We start from the raw sequence: 18,715 nt of genomic DNA, 5'->3' as shown, positions 1-18,715 counted from the left end.
AGGAGAGGAATAGGCCAGATGAGTGAGCTATGACAGCCCAGGAAATTGGGGTAGTGGTGACACCATTATGCCTGCAGTGTATCTAAAGCTTTCTCTGCTTCCTCCTCATCCCTACTGAAATGCACGGGGCCAGGTGTCCCCACCCTCTTGGTGCCTCTCAGTACCCACCTCAGAATAGTAGAGTCAGGAAGAGGAAGGACATAGGAACAGGGGGCAAGGGGTGGGGCTCTAGGCATGAGCTTCTGGTCCGGATAAAACCTTCTGCTGTCCTCCCTTCTCCCAAATGAGAGCTCCCCCTGGGTCTCAGGGTGATTCCGGGTGTCTAGAGGCTGAAGGCATATGCATTAGTTCGAACCCAGGCTCTGTCACTTCTCCGCTGTATGACCTTGGGTGTGTGACTTAGCTTCTCTGTGCCTCAACCTCCTCATCCGCACAATGGGGATGACTGAACTTCTGCTGAGGATTAACAAAGCTGTCTTATGCTAAAGGCTTAGCACAGTGTCTGGTACGTAACAAGAGCCCAGTAAACAGTGGCAGTAATTATGAACTAATACTCAAATAGAGCTTGCCACGGGCAGGCCCTGTTTAACGGCTTTACATATATTGTCACATAATCCTCACATCTCTGTTTTACAGATGAGGAAACTGGAATGTGAAGATCACACGGCCGTGGATGGGGGATATTCAGACCCAGGCAGACAGGCTCCAGAGTTGGGGCTCTCAACGCCTCTGTACACAACAACGTGGATCATTATGGGTGTTGCCCCTGGCAAACTGAGCTCTCAACACCCCCCCCCCCCAGGCCTCCCTCCTTCCGAGAGAGTGGGGAGCAGGGAAGGAAGGAGCAGATGATGGCTAACACATCCACATCAGCGCTGAATCCAGATCCCCCCAGTTGGTGGCTGAAGTCCGGCAGAGCGCCCCAGCCCACTCCAGGGGAAAAGGGGGGGGGGGGCAAGTCTACGATGCTGAGAGGGGTGGCCAGAGCGCCGCCCCCAGGAGGGGAGGGAGGGGTGGCGGGGTTGAGGGGTGCCCAGCTGCCATCCCCGCCGCCTCCTGGCCCCCACTCGCTGGCGCCCAAGTGGGAGGACGGCAGCTGCCCGCTCCCTCCTCCCCACGTCCCCGCTACCTGCCCAGTCCCCGAAGCGAAGCGTGAGGAGGCTGCGAGCCAGCGGGGCCGAGCCCACAACTTTGCAGCCTCGGGGAGCGTGAGAGCCGGCGTCCGGGGCTCCTCTTGTCCGCGACCCGAGCTCGGTGAGTTCATTTCCCCACCCCTCTGCGGCGGTGCGGCGGCGGCGGCGGCGGCGGCGGCGGCGCGGGGGGCGGCTTCCCCGGCGTCCAGGAGGCGGTGGCCGAGACGCCGGCGGCCGCCCGCGCCGCCAGCCTCGCTAGGGCTCCCGGCCGTGCCGCCCTCCGCCGCGGGCGAGGCGGCCGCCAGTGCGGAGCGGACAGCTCCCCGCGCCCCCGGACCGCCCGGGCGGTCTCCGCGCTCCCTGATCAGGTGCAGGGCGCGGGGGCCGCCGGCCGAGCGCCCCTCGCTCCCCCAGCCCCTATCCGCCTGCCAGGCGCCGCGGCGCATCTGGAGGCTGCTCCCGCGCCCCCCTGGCGACCGGCGTGGGGAAGACACTTGCTTCGCCGGAGACCGGAGCCGAGGGCTCTCTGGGGTGGGCAGCGCCGCCGCAGCCCCCGGGGGCGCCTGGGTGGGGGCGGTGCCCGGCCTCTAGCGACCACCCCCGGGCTTGCTCCGGGCTGAGTTCCTGTCGAGGAGATTGGCTCGCGCTCCCGGTAGCGGCCGCAGGTCCCCGGGGGCACTGGCACCTGCAAAGGGGACTCCAAGGTGATCGATCGCCCAATCCGGACGGGACAGCCTGGACGGAGGCCTCGTGGCATTTGCCCATCCTGGGTGCAGCCGCCTTCCCAGAACTTTTCCTGCGCCTAGGGCTCGCCGGCTCCTTAGCCCCTGGAAAAGTTCTCTCGGGCGCCGGGAATCCTATTTCCCGGTGGCTTCCGAAGCTGGGCAAGAACCAGGGCTTTGGGGGTCAGGGTAGAGTGGGGAATGAGGTGGGGGTGTTCGGCAGCAGGGGGTAGATCCGCCGAAAAGGCTGGCCAAACATCCACTCCTTCGCCCAGGGCGGGCTTGTTGGCATCGAAAGGGTTTCGGCGCCATCGGGGTTGTTTGGGTTCTCGCTTCAGGAGGGTGGGGGGAGGGCGCGAAGGGGGATTTTAATTTCGTCGCTTCAAATGAAAACGCTCTTTGCAAAGAAATAGCCAGGGCAGCCAGCGTCGGGGAGATGGGCTGACCAGGATCGGCTGACACAGGTATTCCGACTGCTCCCCCCTTCACCTCACCTGGTGCCTGAGCGCGTGTGTGAATGTATTGATTGTTTTAATTGATTTTTTTTCTAAAAGCCAGGTGGCAGCGGCTGCGTGTGTGATACACAGATATATACATACACAAACACAGATACCCAGGCACACACAGATTACACGGACAGAGTCATGCACAAGGAATGCCCCCCACATATACACACACACTCACCACACCACGACCACCACACACACACACACACACACACACACACACACACACACACACAACACACACACACACACACACACACACACACACACACACACACATCACAGACCTATAAGCACACATACCTCCAAGGAGCCTTAGGTTAGGGGTGTGGTCCCTGAGTATTGCCCAACATTGGGGGAGGGGGGTGGCCAGAGGGTCAGAGAAAAGGAGGTAAAGCAGGACTTCCAACAGGTCATTTCTCTTTGCCCCACTCCAAATTCTTTGCTTTCTCCTCCAAGGGAGTCTGGAGGAGAAATCCCAAACCTGGGCTCATTTCCACTGCCATAAAGGAGCGGAGCGCTGGCCCCACGCCCTTCATTCCCCCCACCCCCTACCCCCCAGACTGCCTCGTTGTGCCTGATTCCAGGGTTCTAGAGCCTCAGAGGTTGCTCAAAAACCAAGCGGGCACTGGGAGATAGGGCCTGACCCCCAGAGGCCAGTTGGGTCTTGGGGTTTGACACCTGCTTGGGCTCGGATTGGGGAAGAGAGGAGGCGTGATCCAAGGGACAGGGGTGGGGAGCTTGGGTTTCAGTGGGGCGGGAGCGACCAACCGCGCCCCCTGGACACTGCAGTAAGTCTTCCTCTCACCCTGGGCCCCTTAGGAATGTAATCGAGGATGCTGGCCCTGAGGCTGCTCAACGTGGTGGCCCCCGCCTACTTCCTGTGCATCTCCCTGGTGACCTTCGTGCTGCAGCTCTTCCTCTTCCTGCCCAGCATGCGCCAGGACCCCTCCGCCGCCTGGCTCTTCTCTCCCGCGCTGCTCCACGGGGCGCTCTTCCTGTTCCTCTCAACCAATGCCCTGGGCAATTACGTCCTGGTCATCCAGAACTCCCCGGACGACCTGGATGCCTGCCAGGGGCCCTCGACCAGGAGGGCCCCGTGCCCCCCGCCCAGCACCCACTTCTGCCGCGTGTGCGCCAGAGTCACCCTGAGGCACGATCATCACTGTTTCTTCACCGGCAACTGCATCGGCGGCAGGAACATGCGCAACTTCGTCTTGTTCTGCCTCTACACCTCCCTTGCCTGCCTCTACTCCATGGTGGCCGGGGTGGCCTACATCTCAGCAGTCCTTTCCATCTCCTTCGCCCACCCCCTGGCCTTCCTCACGCTCCTTCCCACCTCCATCAGCCAGTTCTTCTCCGGTGAGTGGGCCTTGGCAGGCAGGTTGTGCCCTACATAGGGACCCTCCACCCCAACCCCAAGTTTGCCAGATTTAGTAAAGAAAAATACAGGATGCCCAGTTAAATTGTAACTGCAGATAAACAATGCATAACTCTTTTAATATAAGTATGTCCTAAATATTACATAGGGCATACTTATATTATTTTTAAAATTCTGTTAACGGGGTGCCTAGGTGATTCAGTTGGTCAAGCATCCGACTCTTGATCTTGGCTTAGGTCACGATCCCAGGATCGTGGGATCGAGCCCCGAGTTGGGCTCTGTGCTGATTGTGGATTCTCAATCTCTCTCTCTCTCTCTCTCTCTCTCTCTCTGCTCCTCTCCCCTGCTCATGCTCTCTCTATAAATAAAGAAATACATAAAGAAATATTCTGTTATGTAGCCGAAATTCAGGTTAACTGGGCATACTGTATTTTACCCGGCCACCTCCCTCTCCAACCGCCGCCCCCCACCCATCCTCATTCATCATCTCCTCCTTGTTTGCCACTATTTGCTCATAGAATTGTGTGGCAATCCAGGCAGTACACTTGCTCTGTGCCAGACAGGGCTGGGTGCTGGCCATCCCTCCATGCAGTTTGTGAGGTACACCCATGCTATGACCTTCCTCTGCCTGGACTCCAGTCCTGTTCACACATTCCCCCAAGGATTTTGCCTTCCAAAGGTCTCGCCAACCAACCACAGTGAGACTGACCAGGGTGCCAGGCCAGCCCCCGCAGAAGGGTAAGCCCTACCCTCCTGCCCACTAAATTTGTCCCCACCAGGCTGTTCTCTAGCCTGCAGATGGCGCAGAGCAGGGCCACCCTGGTTAGAGATGCAGCCGTGGTTAATGGCTCCACCTTCACATCACAGTGCTGTGGCACTGGCGTGCGATTTGACCCTCCAGGGAGACTCTCACGCTTGCAGGAGCCAGGCATGTGGGCCTTCACACCAGCACTCTCTTGAGCACCCTGGTGGGGACTGTACTTTCTATAGTGTGCCCCCAAGGAGAGCTCCATGATTCCTGGCACAGAGGGACCTGGCTCCTGGCAGTTTACCTGGCCTTGAAATTCGCCCCTACCTCATTTCCATCCCTACCCTGGCCTTTGACTTCAGCTGACTTGTTTCTTACAGTTGCTAGCATGCATGCATGTGTGTGTCTGAGATTGTTATCTCCACCTCCCAGATGAAGAAACTTAGGCTCATATGGGATTGAATGGCTTGCCCAGGATCTTACTATTACTGACTAGCAGCCTCTGCCCCGCCCCCACCCCTGCTCAGGTGTTTAAACAACCCCCAGCAGCACGGGGAATCTCGCACACCATTGGCCTTTCAGGGACAAAGACAGACATTGCAGCTACATCCATTGAGATCCCAAGTTTAGTTTGATGTACCTGGGCTGGACCTTCATAAAAGTTCTGCTCCATTCTGGGGGAAGCCACCATTTTGGTCTTTGTTGGGTCTGCAGCCCGGTCCTTCACAGGAGCAGAACTGTTGTGTCCTTGGGTGGTGGGAACTCAGAAACTCAGGAAGGCCACAGCTGTGGGGTTGCCTTGAGGGCTGGTGGCTGAATTCGGCCCAGAACTTGGAACTCTGGGGCCTTCTGGATCTTGGCACCGGCCTAGGAGGCTGCTGGGACCAAAATAACCAGACCGGGGGAGGGGAGGTGGGCGGGCTAGGGGGTGGAGTGTGAGCACAGACAGGTGGAGGGATGAGGAGAGCCAGAGAGCCTGATTACACTTTCTTTTCCAAGTAGCATCATCACATCAGAATGAATGGTTCCAAAGGGAGGATCCTGAAATGGTTTGATTTGAGATAAGCCTGGGCTTGAGGCCTGTCCATATGTGCTAGGTTTGGGAGACAGGATAGAAGGGAAGAGGGGCTCTTACTTTGATCTGGGGGAGAACAAAGCCAGTCGGTGACTACCTTGGGGCCCAGATCCTTGTTGCAGCACCGCTTTTTACCTCCTCCCCATACCCACTGGGAAAAGGGGGCCAAGGTTTCTAATCTCCAACTCTCCCGTCCCACCCATCGTCCTCCTTTGCTGACCTTCCTTCTTCCCCCTCACCAGGCCTTCTCCCTCCCCGCCCACGCATGCACCTGACCCCATCAGTGTCTCCCTTCCTATGTCTTCTCCTTCTATTCTCAACCTGAATGGTTGCGGGCACACCCTCTCTCATCTGCTCAGGAGGGCAGGTGGACAGGAGGGAAGAGGAGGGGATAAGCTGTTTAATAGATTGAGCTGTCCACAACTGTGGTACCGACCTGAGTCAGATCTGCCACAAGAGCACAGCATGGCTGGGAGTGTTGGCCCTCAGCTTATGCCAAGGAGGTGGGAGACTAGCCAGTTCAATTTTGGAAGTTGTCCTTTCTTTGGGCTTCAGGGGGTTGGTACAGGTTGTGTCAGCCCTCTGAGTCTCAGTCCTCTTATCTGGGAAATGGAGATGACACCATCTGACCTGTGTCATTGGGATAAGTGTGCCAGCGTGGTTGGTGCCACCAGAAAGTCCAGTAGAAGGGAAGGGGGACTAGCATTTGCTGAACACATAGTATGTGGATTATCACATCCATTTTAAAGGCTCAGGAGCCAAAAGCTCAGCAAGGTTAAGTTGCTTCCAAACCACACGAGTGTGACTCCAACCCCAGATTTGGACTCAGAGCTGCTAGCCTCCAGAGCTCATACTCTTTCCACTGCACCACACTGCCTCTGGAGCTGCTTCTTGATGAACGAGCTACTTTGGGTGGAAAAGAGGTTCTTGTCCCTGGCTGTCTATTAAAGATGCTGGGTGATGATCTGTCAAAGGTGTTATAGATGCTTGGTAGGAAGCAGAGATGGAAAGATTGGATGGTGTGACCAATCAGGCCCTTTAGGAAAATTCTGTGATTTTCTAAAAGAAGAACTATTATTAAATAATTCAGAGGAGCTGAGGCAGCTAGGCTGAGCAACTTCAAACACTTCAAGAGAAAGCAGATCCCCAGAATAGCCTTTTGTAGCTGCTGCAAGGGGCCAGAAAAAGGCCACGAGGTCTTTTCCGCATGTCTTGATTTAGTGCCAGAAAAAAGCCTATGGAAAACAGCTTCCATCAACTCAGGCTTATCCTTGCGGCTGAGTTGCAAGGCAGGCCCTGCACTTGACAGCTCTGATGTTCTCACATCACAGCTGGAGGGCCATCTTTGCCTGTCAGCATTCCTGGAGCCTGGAGGGCACCATGGTCCCGGGATCCTGCATCCTGCACGTGGCTGCCTGAGCTAACCTGTGCTGACAAGGAAGAAGTGGGTCAGAGGGATGGAACAGCCCTATGTAAGCCCTGTCCCACTGCCGCCCCATGCCAGCTGAGGGGCTGCTCCAAATGCCAGCTAGAGTGAGCTCTCCATCCCCTGGGCAGCTGGACTTATTTGTCTCCAACTTTGCAAGGAGAAACCTTTCAAATCTCCTAGGGCTGAGGGCAAGATGAGGCTGTTAATGAGCAAACCTGAATCTGGCCCACATCCTCCTGGCTGTGGAGTCCACCGCTGCTCAGACTGGACAAATTTTAAAAGCCCAACCCTCAGAGGTCTGGAAACTGAGGACTGGGGAAACCAGGGAAGAGGTGGGTTGGAGCCAGGGGAATGCTGGAGAAGAAGGATATGGTTGAGATTTGCAGAGGCTGAATAGATTGTAAGGTGGGGTCTCTGGAACAGGCACCCTCATCTCATTGGAAGGGGTGGAGGTTGGCTTGCACTGCAGGGAGAGAGGGGCTGAGGAGGGCTTTTGAGTTCTCTCCTGGACCCCATGCCCTAGCTGCTAGGCTGGTCAAGGTAGGTGTCTCTACCATGGCTGCCAAAGCTGCAGCCCATCCAGGACTCAAAGCCCTGGAAAGAAGGAGAAAGCTGGCTGGTCTTGGGAGTTAAATGTGAGCCCTTCTTGGATGTAGTCTCCTCATCTATAAATGACCCTCATCAGGGAGCATTGCACTGAGTGTGAACCAGAATGCTGGTCACTTTGTACACCATTTCCCTGAATCACGCAACCTTATGGAGTCATTGTTATTATGCCCATTTTACATATGAGCAAACTGTAACTTGGAGAGATTAGATAATTTATACAAGGCCACAGAGCCGGGAGAGTCAAACTTAGCATAGATTGACCACCCCAGTTCTGACGAAGAGTGTGGGATCTCTTATTCAGTGGATGTTTAAAACCAATGATAGAGAATGCTAGTTTGGAGGGGTTTGGAGAGGTCCTGCCCAAGGCAGGGAGCTAGACTGATGATCTTGGGGGCCTCTTCCAGCCTTAGCAGGCCCTGGCTGACAGCTCTGGCCAAATGTTCTCGTGGCCATACTGTCCTCTTGTTAACATTAATGACTTGAATTATTTTCTAAGTCAGCGCTCTGCACTGCCCTTGGAGCTTGTGACTTCTTCTTGATGACTAGGCCCTGTTCTCCATCATGCTGTCATTTTCCAGAGTCCTCCCCGCCAGTGTTCCCAGTTCTGTAGGGAGATGGGGCTGCAGTCAAGGCAACTGCCCAGGAGCCAGCTCCCTCCCTTGCATCCTCAGCTCACCCCCCTCTGCTCCTGAAAAAACACCTTCTCCCTGTTTCCAGATCACAAAGAGAAGGTAGAGCAAGACGGCATCTCTGACTCTAAGGAAATGGTGGCATCTAGGCACTGCCAGGAGAAGAAGCTACCTTCTCTTCTCCCCCACGTCCCCCAGTTCTCCCCTCTCACTTCAGGAGCCGTGGGCACTAAGAAAAAGTTAGGGCAACTAGTTCATCCTTCCTTCCCTCGCTGCAGCGCTGAGATTGCTACAGCATATAGCTTCAGTCTCATTAATCTCCCTCCTTCCCTAGTGGAAAGCGCCTGCATGGATCGCAGTTCAGTACGTGGCCTGGGTGTAAAGCGATTCTGGTCTTTCCCCTCCCCCCTGCAGGAGCTGTCCTCGGTTCTGAAATGTTCGTCATCCTCATGCTCTACCTCTGGTTTGCTATCGGCCTGGCCTGCGCGGGCTTCTGCTGCCATCAGCTGCTGTTGATCCTGAGGGGGCAAACCCGCCACCAGGTGCGGAAGGGGGTGGCGGTGAGGGCCCGGCCCTGGCGCAAGAACTTACAGGAGGTCTTCGGGAAGAGGTGGTTGCTGGGCCTGCTGGTCCCCATGTTCAATGTTGGAGGTGAGAGCTCCAAGCAGCGTGACAAATAGCAGGCATTCCCATCATTTCTGTGTGTGTGTCTTAACTCCTCCTGAACATAAGACCGTGGCACTCTTGTCTCCGCCCATGACCCAATACAACCTTGAGCCAGTAAGGTCCTAGCATCCATCCCTGGTCTGTGACATATAGAGAACAGCGTTGGCTGGTGGATTGTGGCTAGAAGGAAAAATGGCCACTCAGGCATTGCTAGGCTCCCAAGAGCCAGACAACTGCTAGGAGGGCTCTGCTTTTGTTCCTTCCCCCTTGGAGCCCCTGCTTTCCCCCTCTGCCGGGCTCATCCACTCTCTCCCATGTCTCATGTCATCACTGCTATTGGCTAGAGCTCTTCCTCTCAGACCCATGTTAGGATGGAGAGTGGATTCTTGCTGTTGGTATGATGCTCCCAGGACCTAGAGGTAGGCAAAAATGTTTAAAATTACCATGTGTGAGAGATAGCCAAGTCAGCTCTGCCAACTGCTAGGGAGGTTGAAAAAGGAGGGGTGTGTTCTTATTCTCTCTGTGGATTTGTGAGCAGTGGAAGGGAAACTCAGGAGCTTACTGCCCCACCCCCAAGTTGCAAAACCTTTTCTCTGGGAGACAGCAGCCAATAGCCTGGATTTTCTAGGTGCTGTGTCTTTCCATCTTGCCCCATATGTCCACCCCAGCCCAGTCTGGGACCTGCCTTGATGCTTCCTTTCCTTGGCACTCTTGTAGCTTTCCCTCTGATGTCTAGTCTTTGGGGTCTTTGTTAGATGTTGGGAAGGCAAGAAAGAAGGAAGAAGGAAAGGAGAAATACTGATAAGTGGGAGAAGCATGTGGTTGCATGACTATACAGAAGGGGATGTGTGCATGTGTGTGTGTGTGGGGGGGTGGTGGTGAGGAGTGTTGTGAAATTAGAAAATGCTTAGAGGAGAGGAGGAGAGAGGTCACACAGAGGTTGGGCACTGGGATATTTGGGAGATGAGAATGAGAGGGGCAAATGAGGGGCTCATTTCTGAAGGACATTCTAGCATCTAAAGCTGTTCAGTATTTGAAAAGCTGCCTGGGGAAGTAAAGAGTGTCCCACTGGAGGTATTCCAGCAGGGACTGGTCAGTCATCTGGCAGGCATGCTGTGGAAAGAATTTCTGCACAGGGTCAGGAAAGGGAAGATCCTTTCCCACCCCCAAGAGTCTAATGTCCTCTTTGTGACTGCCAGGTCCAGAGGCAAGACCTGTAGAGATGCCTGTGAAGTATTTGCTTTCACGAAGCAGGAAGAAGGCATGGAAGGGTCTGAAAATCATAATGCAAACCTTCAGGACCCTACTTTGCCACTGAGGAGGGGTCTCTGGTGAGACAGGACAGACTGGGTGTTAATGCTAGCCGAGGGGGTTGGCATTTGAGGAAAGGGAGATGGAGCAGTGTCAGGGGCAGGTAGGGGCCGTAGCGGGAGAGCAAGGCTGGAAGGTCAGGCAGTTGTGAGGCCAGCCTTGGTTATCTAATTGGCTCTGGATGGGGGCACTGCTCTGTGTTCTGGGGCCCAGAAGATCGAACCTCTGGGGCATATTTGGGAGTGGGGACAACACAAATGCCCCTTCTGACTGGATCCCAAGGCCAGTCTACCACCCGTGCAGGCAGCAGAGCTGAAGCCCACGCCCTACAGTGTCCAGCTGGCGGCCACAGGCACCCCAAGCATTGTCACACAACACTATGAGTTCTTGAGCAGAGCTCAGGAGCACTTTACCTTGGTCCTGCCTTCATGCCCCCTACAGGGCTAATGTAGTAATGGCACCACTGGCTCACACTCCCTCCCATTTTCATTCATTCATGCATCCTACATATATTTCTTGAGTGCCAACTCTGTGCCAAGTCTCTTCCGGGCACCGGTATACAATGATGAACAAGGCACACTCGTTGTAATGAGCACTGGGTGTTATATGTAAGTGATGAATCACTAGATTCTACTCCTGAAACTAATATTACACTATATGTTAACTAACTGGAATTTAAATAAAAACTTGAAACAAACAAAAATGATGAGCAAGACAATAAAATCTCTGCCATCAGGGGCATCTTGTCCCTGCCCCCACCCACTGAATCCCACCCCTTGGAAAATGGTTACTCTGCCATCTTGGTGTCAGCAGGGCAGGTCACTTGGAGGGGAAGGATATTGCAGAGAAGGCTGAAGAGGAGCCCGGGCTGGCTGGATGAAGGAATCATTGGGGAGCATCTTCACCCCCTACTTCTGGCCATACTGAAAAAGTGGGAGTGGAAGGGAAGAGATTCCTTGGGAAATCCAGACCTTGGCTCTTCCCTGACTGCAGAGCTCAAGCTTGGAAGCTAGCCATGCCATTCCCAGCCTCCTGGAGGCTCAGCACTGTGAGACTTGACATGGGGAGAGGAACTAAAAGGGAGACCTGCAGGAGTCGGCTTCTGGCCAATTGGTCAGTGGGTGGTGACGGGGGGGGGGGGTTACCAGGTGTGGGACTTGAGTAGCATTTGTACACATGTCCCTGTATTGTTGATGAAGAGCATCAATAAAACATGTGGTGTTAAATTGGATTTGATGTGATCACACGGGCACTGTGGTTGGTAGCAGGGCAGGCAAGGCTGGAATGCACCAACACAGTCAAACAAGCTGTTGAAATATTTAAGGTAAGTATTAAAAATACTTCTGTTCTAGTAGGTAAGTAACCATTGTCCAGACTCCCTGAGAACCCACTCCTGCTGCCCCAGCTGCTCCTGCTCCTCCCCTGGACTCCTGGCTAGCTTCAAAATCCAGCAATGAAAAGGGCAATGCCTGTTACCTGCATGGAACCCTCAGGAGTTTATTCCAACCCATCAGTCAGTGTCCTTTGTGACTGGTCAGGGTTTGTGCTGTGTGGCTGGTAAATGTGTGGATACCACCCCTTGTTGGTAGCAGGTCTATGTGCTGGGATCATGGACCCATGGGGGCCAGGGGTAGAATGTGTAACGTAGGAACCTTCCTCTTCCTCCTCCCACTCCTTCCCATGTCAGAGGACAGGTGGGGAGAGAATGAAGAGGAGAAGCCACTTGATCCTCCATCACAGGTAGAGCTGACTGCCCCCTGAGGATCAGACAGGGCCCCCTGACCTCTCAGCCCCTACAAAACTTGAAGACTTCAGGCTGCCCAGTCCTGAGGGCAGCTGAGAGTGGGTTAAGCCCTGCAGGGAGGGAGTGGTCCCTGAGCAGATGAATGGGCATGACCTCTGATGCATCCTAAAGATGAGCAGGCCTGGACTAGTAGAGGCACAACTACAAAGTGTTAGTTCTTCTTGGGCTGTTGAAGAGCCTTCAGCCTAGGCCAGTGTTGTATATAGGTCTGTGTTCCCTGGACACATGCCAACGAGCAACCAAAAAGGCAGACCCAAGATATGCCGGCGGTGGGGTGGGGAGGGGATGAATGGAGCTGTGACTAATCTTCGGCACATTGTAGAGCATGGGCTGTCTACACTCCATGGGGCAGACACACCTGCCTTTTCACCATTGTATCCTAAATGCCTAGCAGGGGCTAGGCATATAGTAGGTGCTCAGTAAATATTGACTAAATGAATGCTTAGATTTTGTGCTCATTTGCTCACTCCACATCTCTTCTTTGCTGTGCACACTGTGGGGCTGGAAGACAGATGAGACAACACTGTCCTCCAGGGGTTCACATCCTGGGAGAGGTTGCTGGGAAGCCCCAGAAGAGGAAGAGAGCATGTCCAGCTGTAGGGACCAGGGAGCTTCCATGTGTGCAGAGCTTGGAGGAATGGATGAGATTTGAGAAGGCAGACATGGATAAGAAGGCTTTCCAGGAAAAGGGAACTGGCCTGGAGCCCTGGAGTGATCATGGGATGGTGAGCATAGCGGCCATCATGGAGAAGCAGGTGGAATTAAATCTGGGAGTTGAGAAATCCTTATCAAAATAATACCAGCATTCTTCACAGAACTAGAACAAACAATCCTAAAATTTGTATGGAACCAGAAAAGACCCCGAATAGCCAAAGCAATCTTGAAAAAGAAAACCAAAGCTGGAGGCATCACAATCCCAAGCTGTATTACAAAGCTGTAATCATCAAGACAGTATGGTACTGACACAAGAACAGAGACTCAGATCAATGGAACAGAATAGAGAACCCATAAATGGACCCACAAAATGTATGGCCAACTAATCTTTGACAAAGCAGGAAAGAATATCCAATGGAACAGAGACAGTCTCTTCAGCAAATGGTGCTGGGAAAACTGGACAGCGACATGCAGGAAAATGGACCTGGACCACTTTCTTACACCATACACAAAAAGAAACTCAAAATGGATGAAATCCCTAAACATAAGACAGGAAATGATCAAAATCCTCCAGGAGAAAGCAGGCAAAAACCTCTTTGACCTTGGCCACAGCAATATCTTACTCAACACGTGTCCAGAGGCAAGGGAAACAAAAGCAAAAATGAACTACTGGGACCTCATCAAGATAAAAATCTTCTGTACAGCAAAGGAAACAATCAGCAAAACTAAAAGGCAACCAGGGAATGGGATAAGATATTTGCAACTGACATATCAGATAAAGGGTTAGTATCCAAAATCCATAAAGAACTTATCAAACTCAACACCCAAAAAACAATCTAGGGAAGAAATGGGCAAAAGACATGAATAGACACTTCCCCAAAGAAGACATCCAGATGCCTAACAGACACATGAAAAAATGCTCAACATCACTCATTATCAGTGAAATACAAAACAAAACCACAATGAGATACCGCCTCACAACTGTCAGAATAGCTAACATTAACAACTCAGGCAACAACAGATATTGGCGAGGATGCGGAGAAAGAAGATCTCTTTTGCACTGCTGGTGGGAATGCAAACTGGTGCAGCCACTCTGGAAAACAGTATGGAGGTTCCTCAAAAAATTAAATATAGCACTATCCTATGCCCAGCAATTGCACTATTAGGTATTTATCCAAGGGATACAGGCGTGCTGTTTCAAAGAGGCACATGCACCCCAATGTTTATAGCAGCGCTATTGACAATAGCCAAAGTATGGAAAAAGCCCAAATGTCCATCGACAGATGAATGGATAAAGAAGATGTGGTATATATATATACAACGGAGTATTACTCGGCAATCAAAAAGAACGAAATCTTGCCATTTGCAACTACATGGATGGAACTAGAGAGTATTATGCTAAGTGAAATTAGAGAAAGACAAAAATCATATGACTTCACTCATATGAGGAATTTAAGATACAAAACAGATGAACATAAGGGAAAGGAAGCAAAAATATATAAAACAGGGAGAGGGACAAAACGTAAGAGACTCTTAATTATAGAGAACAAGCAGAAGGTTGCTGGAGGGGTTTTGGGAGGGGTGATGGGCTAAATGGGTAAGGGGCATTCAGGAATCTGCTCCTGAAATCATTGTTGCACTATATATGCTAACTAACTTGGATGTACATTAAAAAAAATCTGGGATTGGAGATCTGAGCAGAGGGGGCCTTGAATGGCAAGCTAAGAGATCTGGACCAAAGTTGACAGGGGAACCATTGAAAGTTGTGAGCAAGGGAACTACATGATTAGAAATATATTTCAGAAAGTAGGGCTTTGGTGGGTAGACCAGAAGTGGAGATGGTGGAGGGACTCAAGAGGAGGCATTTGCTATGAGCTGAGGGTGACATAACCAGGGTTTGGGTGGGAATACTGGCTGTGGGCTGGTAAGGAAGGGAAAGTATCAGAGCCATTTCACCGACATGGAGCATGAATGGAGGGGTCCTGGGGAGAAGGCCCAAGATGATCCTGAAGGTGAAGACAGAATGGTCAAGGTGACCTCAAATGAAAGGCCATCAGGAGCAGAGAAGATCATGACCCTGGGATTCAAGGTAATGGGGATCACTTGCCTCTGTCAATGGCCCATCTGTTGGTGATTGATGCTATTGTTCTTAACTAACCACTCCGTAACCTTGCGCTGGAGGAAGAGATTCATGGCAATCTGCACATCGTGCCATGCAGCACAACCTTCTGGCTGCCAAAGCTGGGAGAAACCATCTGCCTGCGGCAATAGAGGTCACGAGTCCTTGAAGCAACCTGAGCCCCCACCTGCTATAATGAAGAAACCAATCCTTAGGTCCCAGCAGCCACTTTTTAGCCAGTCTCCTTTCCCAGGATCATGGTTGTCTTGTCACTTCATGAATTTGGTCCTCCTGGCTCCTCTCTGTACTCAGAATCCTGCAACTGGCCTCACTGCTCCCCACATCTCCCTCCTCTGGGCATGCTCTCAAGGATGCTTGGAAGGCAGCTCCTCCTGCTGGGGGGAAAGGGAGGGGATGAGTAGGGAGCTAGGATGCATTGCTCCTGCCTTATCTGAGATGCTTTGGAGATAAGGCAGAACCTTGGACCTGGTCACCAACCAGGGTGAGCCTGTTGGTGGGGTTGGGGGGTCTGGGATAGTTCCTGATGTTGGTTTCTGCTTCTGTCCTCATTCCTCTCTCTGTGGGTAGTGCTGGCCCAGCTCCTCCATTCATTCCTCAGGCATTCATTGATGCCGACTCCATGCCAGGAATGATGCCAAGAACCAGGAATGCAAAGATTAATGAGACCTATTACCTGACCCCGGGAAGACCAAAGGGACGAGGACCAACTGCGGACAGTTATGAGGGAGGACAGGGTGCCACAGGAGGAGGAGAGCACCCTCTCGGCGGGTAGACTGGAAGACTTCCCAGAGGAGGCAATGTCAAATTTATACAGGATGATTAGGAGTTGCCAGACAGGAAAGCAGGGCTGCAGGTAGGAGTACAAGTAGAAGGGACTGTGCAGGGGCTGGAATGCCAGATGATTCCTGGGAGTTGTGAGTCTCCATTAGGAGTGATAGGGCATGAGTAAGCATCCTGTGGTCACAGTCAGAGTTTACTCTTCAGGCCACGTTCCCCATGGACCTGCCTCTTCCCTCTGATCGCTTCTTACAGGCTGTCCTGCTTGGGTGAGTCAAGTACAAACTGATGTCTACTTTTTTTCTAATGATCAGCATGATCCTCCACATTAGAGACCAAAGGCAGAGGGTCACGTTTGTTTCCCCATGGTTCAGTCCAAAGCTGTTGGAGAACTCAAACTGGGGACATCAGAGACACTTGGGCTCAAAGAAGAGCCTCTGGGAAGAACTCCCCATCACTCTTTCCTTCCCATAGAACTTCAGCAAGGGGGTTAGAAGGAAGTCATTTCTACTAAGATGGCTACCAGGGGCTCAGGAAGAGGGGCGACCTTTCATGATGTACAATCCTCTCATCCTGACTGGCGAGGCCCATGTTCCTTTCATGGCCCTCTGCACTGCCCTCTCCCCACACCATCACCTAGTGGCCCCCGCATGTTTCTTCCGTTAGCCCTGACTGGTCCAGGGAAGTTGTCCCTCCTGTATGGGTTTTGTCCCCCAGCTGAACCTTGGAGGGCAGGAATGGCAATGGTGGAATTCTCTGGTTTCCCCTAGCACCTAGCATATAGTATACAGCACTGACACCATTGTTGATGCATGAGTCACAATGAGTAATAATGACCAACATTTGCTGAACATTCACTATGTGAATAGGCCCTTGTCATACACACTTTACCTATAGTAACTACTTATTCCTCATAGCAACCCCTCGAGGTATGCTTTTTTATTACCCCTATTTTCTAGGTAAAGAAACTGAGGCCCAGAGAAGTTATATAAGCTTCCCAAAGCCATGCAGCTGGTAAGTGGCAGAGCTGGGATTCGAACTCAGGCTGTCTGCTCCTGAGTTAATCTTGTGAACCCAGACACCAGACTGTCTTTGTATTGTGGACTATTGTAGACATCCAATAAACTCCCTGCTGACAAGTAACAGTCAAGTTTTCATTCATTAATTCATTGATCAATTTATTCATTTAACCTACTGTTATTCAGCACCTGGTATTCAGTAGGCCCTGGTGGGTACAGAGAAAGGAATTAGGCACAGCCTCTGCCTTCACAGAGCTCACAGTAGCTGCTTAAGGTGACTGCGGGAGCAAACAGGCTGGCTTCAGGACCCTGGGATCCTTGGGATGTATCTGGTCCTTCCCAGGCTGATGATTATGGGCAAGTTGCCCAGGATGAAGCAGCTTCTTCCAGAGGCTAATTGTGGACGTCTGAAGACAGTCCCGGCTGGGGACCCTACCCCAGGTCACAAGGATGATGTCTAACCAGGGAAAAAAAAAGGCCTGAGCTGTTTCTGGGCTGCTGCCTTCCCAGGCAGTGTCAGGGTGCCCGCAGGAGGGGACCAGACACTGCCAGAGGCCTGAGCACAGCTGGCTTGTCTCTACACCCACCCCCTGGAGACCAGGGCATGGGGGCCACCAAAGACCCCAAAATGGAGCAGGCTCCGAGGAGAAAAACATCTGCCAAAGCTCATCTATGACATATGGGAGAAGAGAGGCCTCTGGAGGGGCCATAGCGATGGCTGGTGAAGTGGGATCACGTGTTAATGCCCCTCCCCCAATTTAAGCAGCATTAGCACAAAGCTCTGCTGGCAGGGAGCAGGGCACTGACCTGGAACCCTGAGCTGAGAGCAACAGAGAACCAGCCGTGAGGCCTTCTGGGGAGGAGGCAGTCCCATGTGTGGGCTTCTTCCCAGAGTCCCTGTCCCCAAATGCCCCCTTTCTGGCCTGCTTGTGATGCCTGAAATTCCCACCAGTAATATCTCCTTAAAAATAGCATTGGTCCCCCAAACTCCTCCTTGCAAATTCTGGGATTTGCCTGAGCTGCCTTCTTCCTCTGCCTGACAGCTAGTTGAGAATTAGGCCAGGAGCGGTGTGCATAAGGGATTTCAGATAGAGAGTAGGGGAGCATGGCATCCCCCCATACTCTGAGGGACAGGGGGCCCCCATGAGCAGAGGGAGGGTGCAGTCCTGGGACATTTCTCTGCAGCGTGGGAGAGGAGGAGCAGTAGGAACTAGGCCTCAGTGGGCAGAACTGAGCAGGGGCTGCACATCCCCACCTAGGAAGTGGTATCTTAGAAAGATGACCACACTGAGTCCAGAGTGCCCACTGCTGCTGCTGCTGAGTCCCTGTAACCCTGGGCAAGTCACTGCCATCCTCAGACACTGGACTCCCTCTTAGACTTAACCAAGAATTGGACACTCTTGGCCTTCAGCGGGGCATGATGTTTGAATGACTCCGGAAAGGGCAAGCCACTCTGCTTTGCCACAGACCCCACCCCTCCCCACTACCCCACAGAGGGCAACCCCACACTCTTCCCTTGCCTGTTTGGCACCTGGAGGTTTCTGATTTGTGACTCTTGAGAGATTAAGCTTCAGGAGAGCCAAGTTCTAGTCCCACCTAGGCCCTACGCCATACGCTGTATGACCTTCCCAGGTCTCTGGGCAGCCTGGCAAAACTGCTTAGCATTTTGTGCTGTGGACGGTGGGGGAGAAGGTAGGAATAGTGCTGCAGAGAAAAAAGCAGTGAGGGGTAGGATTCAGAGATGAGAGGACAGGGAACGTGAAATAACATGAAGTTGATTTTGATGGATTCCCAGCCAGCAGAGGTCACCAGTGGCAGGGGAAGGGCTGTGCCCGCTTTTATTCAGGCTACAAAGATTGCTCGCATGGTCCAGGTGGAAAGGGAGCCAGGAGACCCGAGGAGGGACGCCCGCCGAGGGGGCAGCCAGGTGAGCGGCCATCGAGGTCCCTCCACCTGAGCACCCGCAGCCCAGGCAGAGAATGACTGCGCTGCTGCGGGATAGTTTAATCAACAGAGGAACAGGGGAGGGGACGCGCGGCTCGCCGGAGAAAGAATTTAATTAGCAACGCTTTCAAGAAAGAAAATTAAATTACAGGAAACAGTGGTGCACTC

General features: G+C 52.8%; 1 protein-coding gene and 1 long non-coding RNA gene across 4 annotated transcripts; one reads left to right on the top strand and one right to left on the bottom strand.

Moving 5' to 3' along the window:
* The first annotated feature begins 1,017 nt into the window (after positions 1 to 1,017).
* Positions 1,018 to 8,912, top strand: ZDHHC22 (zinc finger DHHC-type palmitoyltransferase 22). Of its 2 annotated transcripts, XM_042943895.1 has the most exons (4): positions 1,782 to 1,837; positions 2,263 to 2,319; positions 3,184 to 3,723; positions 8,647 to 8,912. In XM_042943895.1, the coding sequence occupies exons 3-4, from the start codon at positions 3,198 to 3,200 to the stop codon at positions 8,910 to 8,912; spliced, it is 792 nt and encodes a 263-aa protein (XP_042799829.1). In that variant the 5' UTR covers positions 1,782 to 1,837; positions 2,263 to 2,319; positions 3,184 to 3,197. The 2 variants fall into 2 exon arrangements, with proteins under 2 accessions (XP_042799828.1, XP_042799829.1); XM_042943894.1 differs by lacking the exons at positions 1,782 to 1,837; positions 2,263 to 2,319 and adding an exon at positions 1,018 to 1,254.
* On the bottom strand, positions 5,116 to 16,323 carry LOC122222979. Of its 2 annotated transcripts, none has more exons than XR_006203968.1 (5): positions 16,221 to 16,323; positions 14,974 to 15,181; positions 8,824 to 9,311; positions 6,002 to 6,990; positions 5,116 to 5,531 (listed from the first exon to the last, which is right to left on the bottom strand). It is a non-coding gene; the product is annotated as an uncharacterized LOC122222979 (long non-coding RNA). The 2 variants fall into 2 exon arrangements; XR_006203969.1 differs by having other exon boundaries at positions 14,974 to 15,178.
* Between the last annotated feature and the right edge of the window lie 2,392 nt (positions 16,324 to 18,715).

This window comes from Panthera leo, chromosome B3, assembly GCF_018350215.1.
Source record: "Panthera leo isolate Ple1 chromosome B3, P.leo_Ple1_pat1.1, whole genome shotgun sequence".
Classification (NCBI taxonomy): Eukaryota; Metazoa; Chordata; class Mammalia; order Carnivora; family Felidae; genus Panthera; species Panthera leo.
Note: the sequence above shows the minus strand (reverse complement) of the source record. Positions and strands in the feature narration are given on the sequence as shown.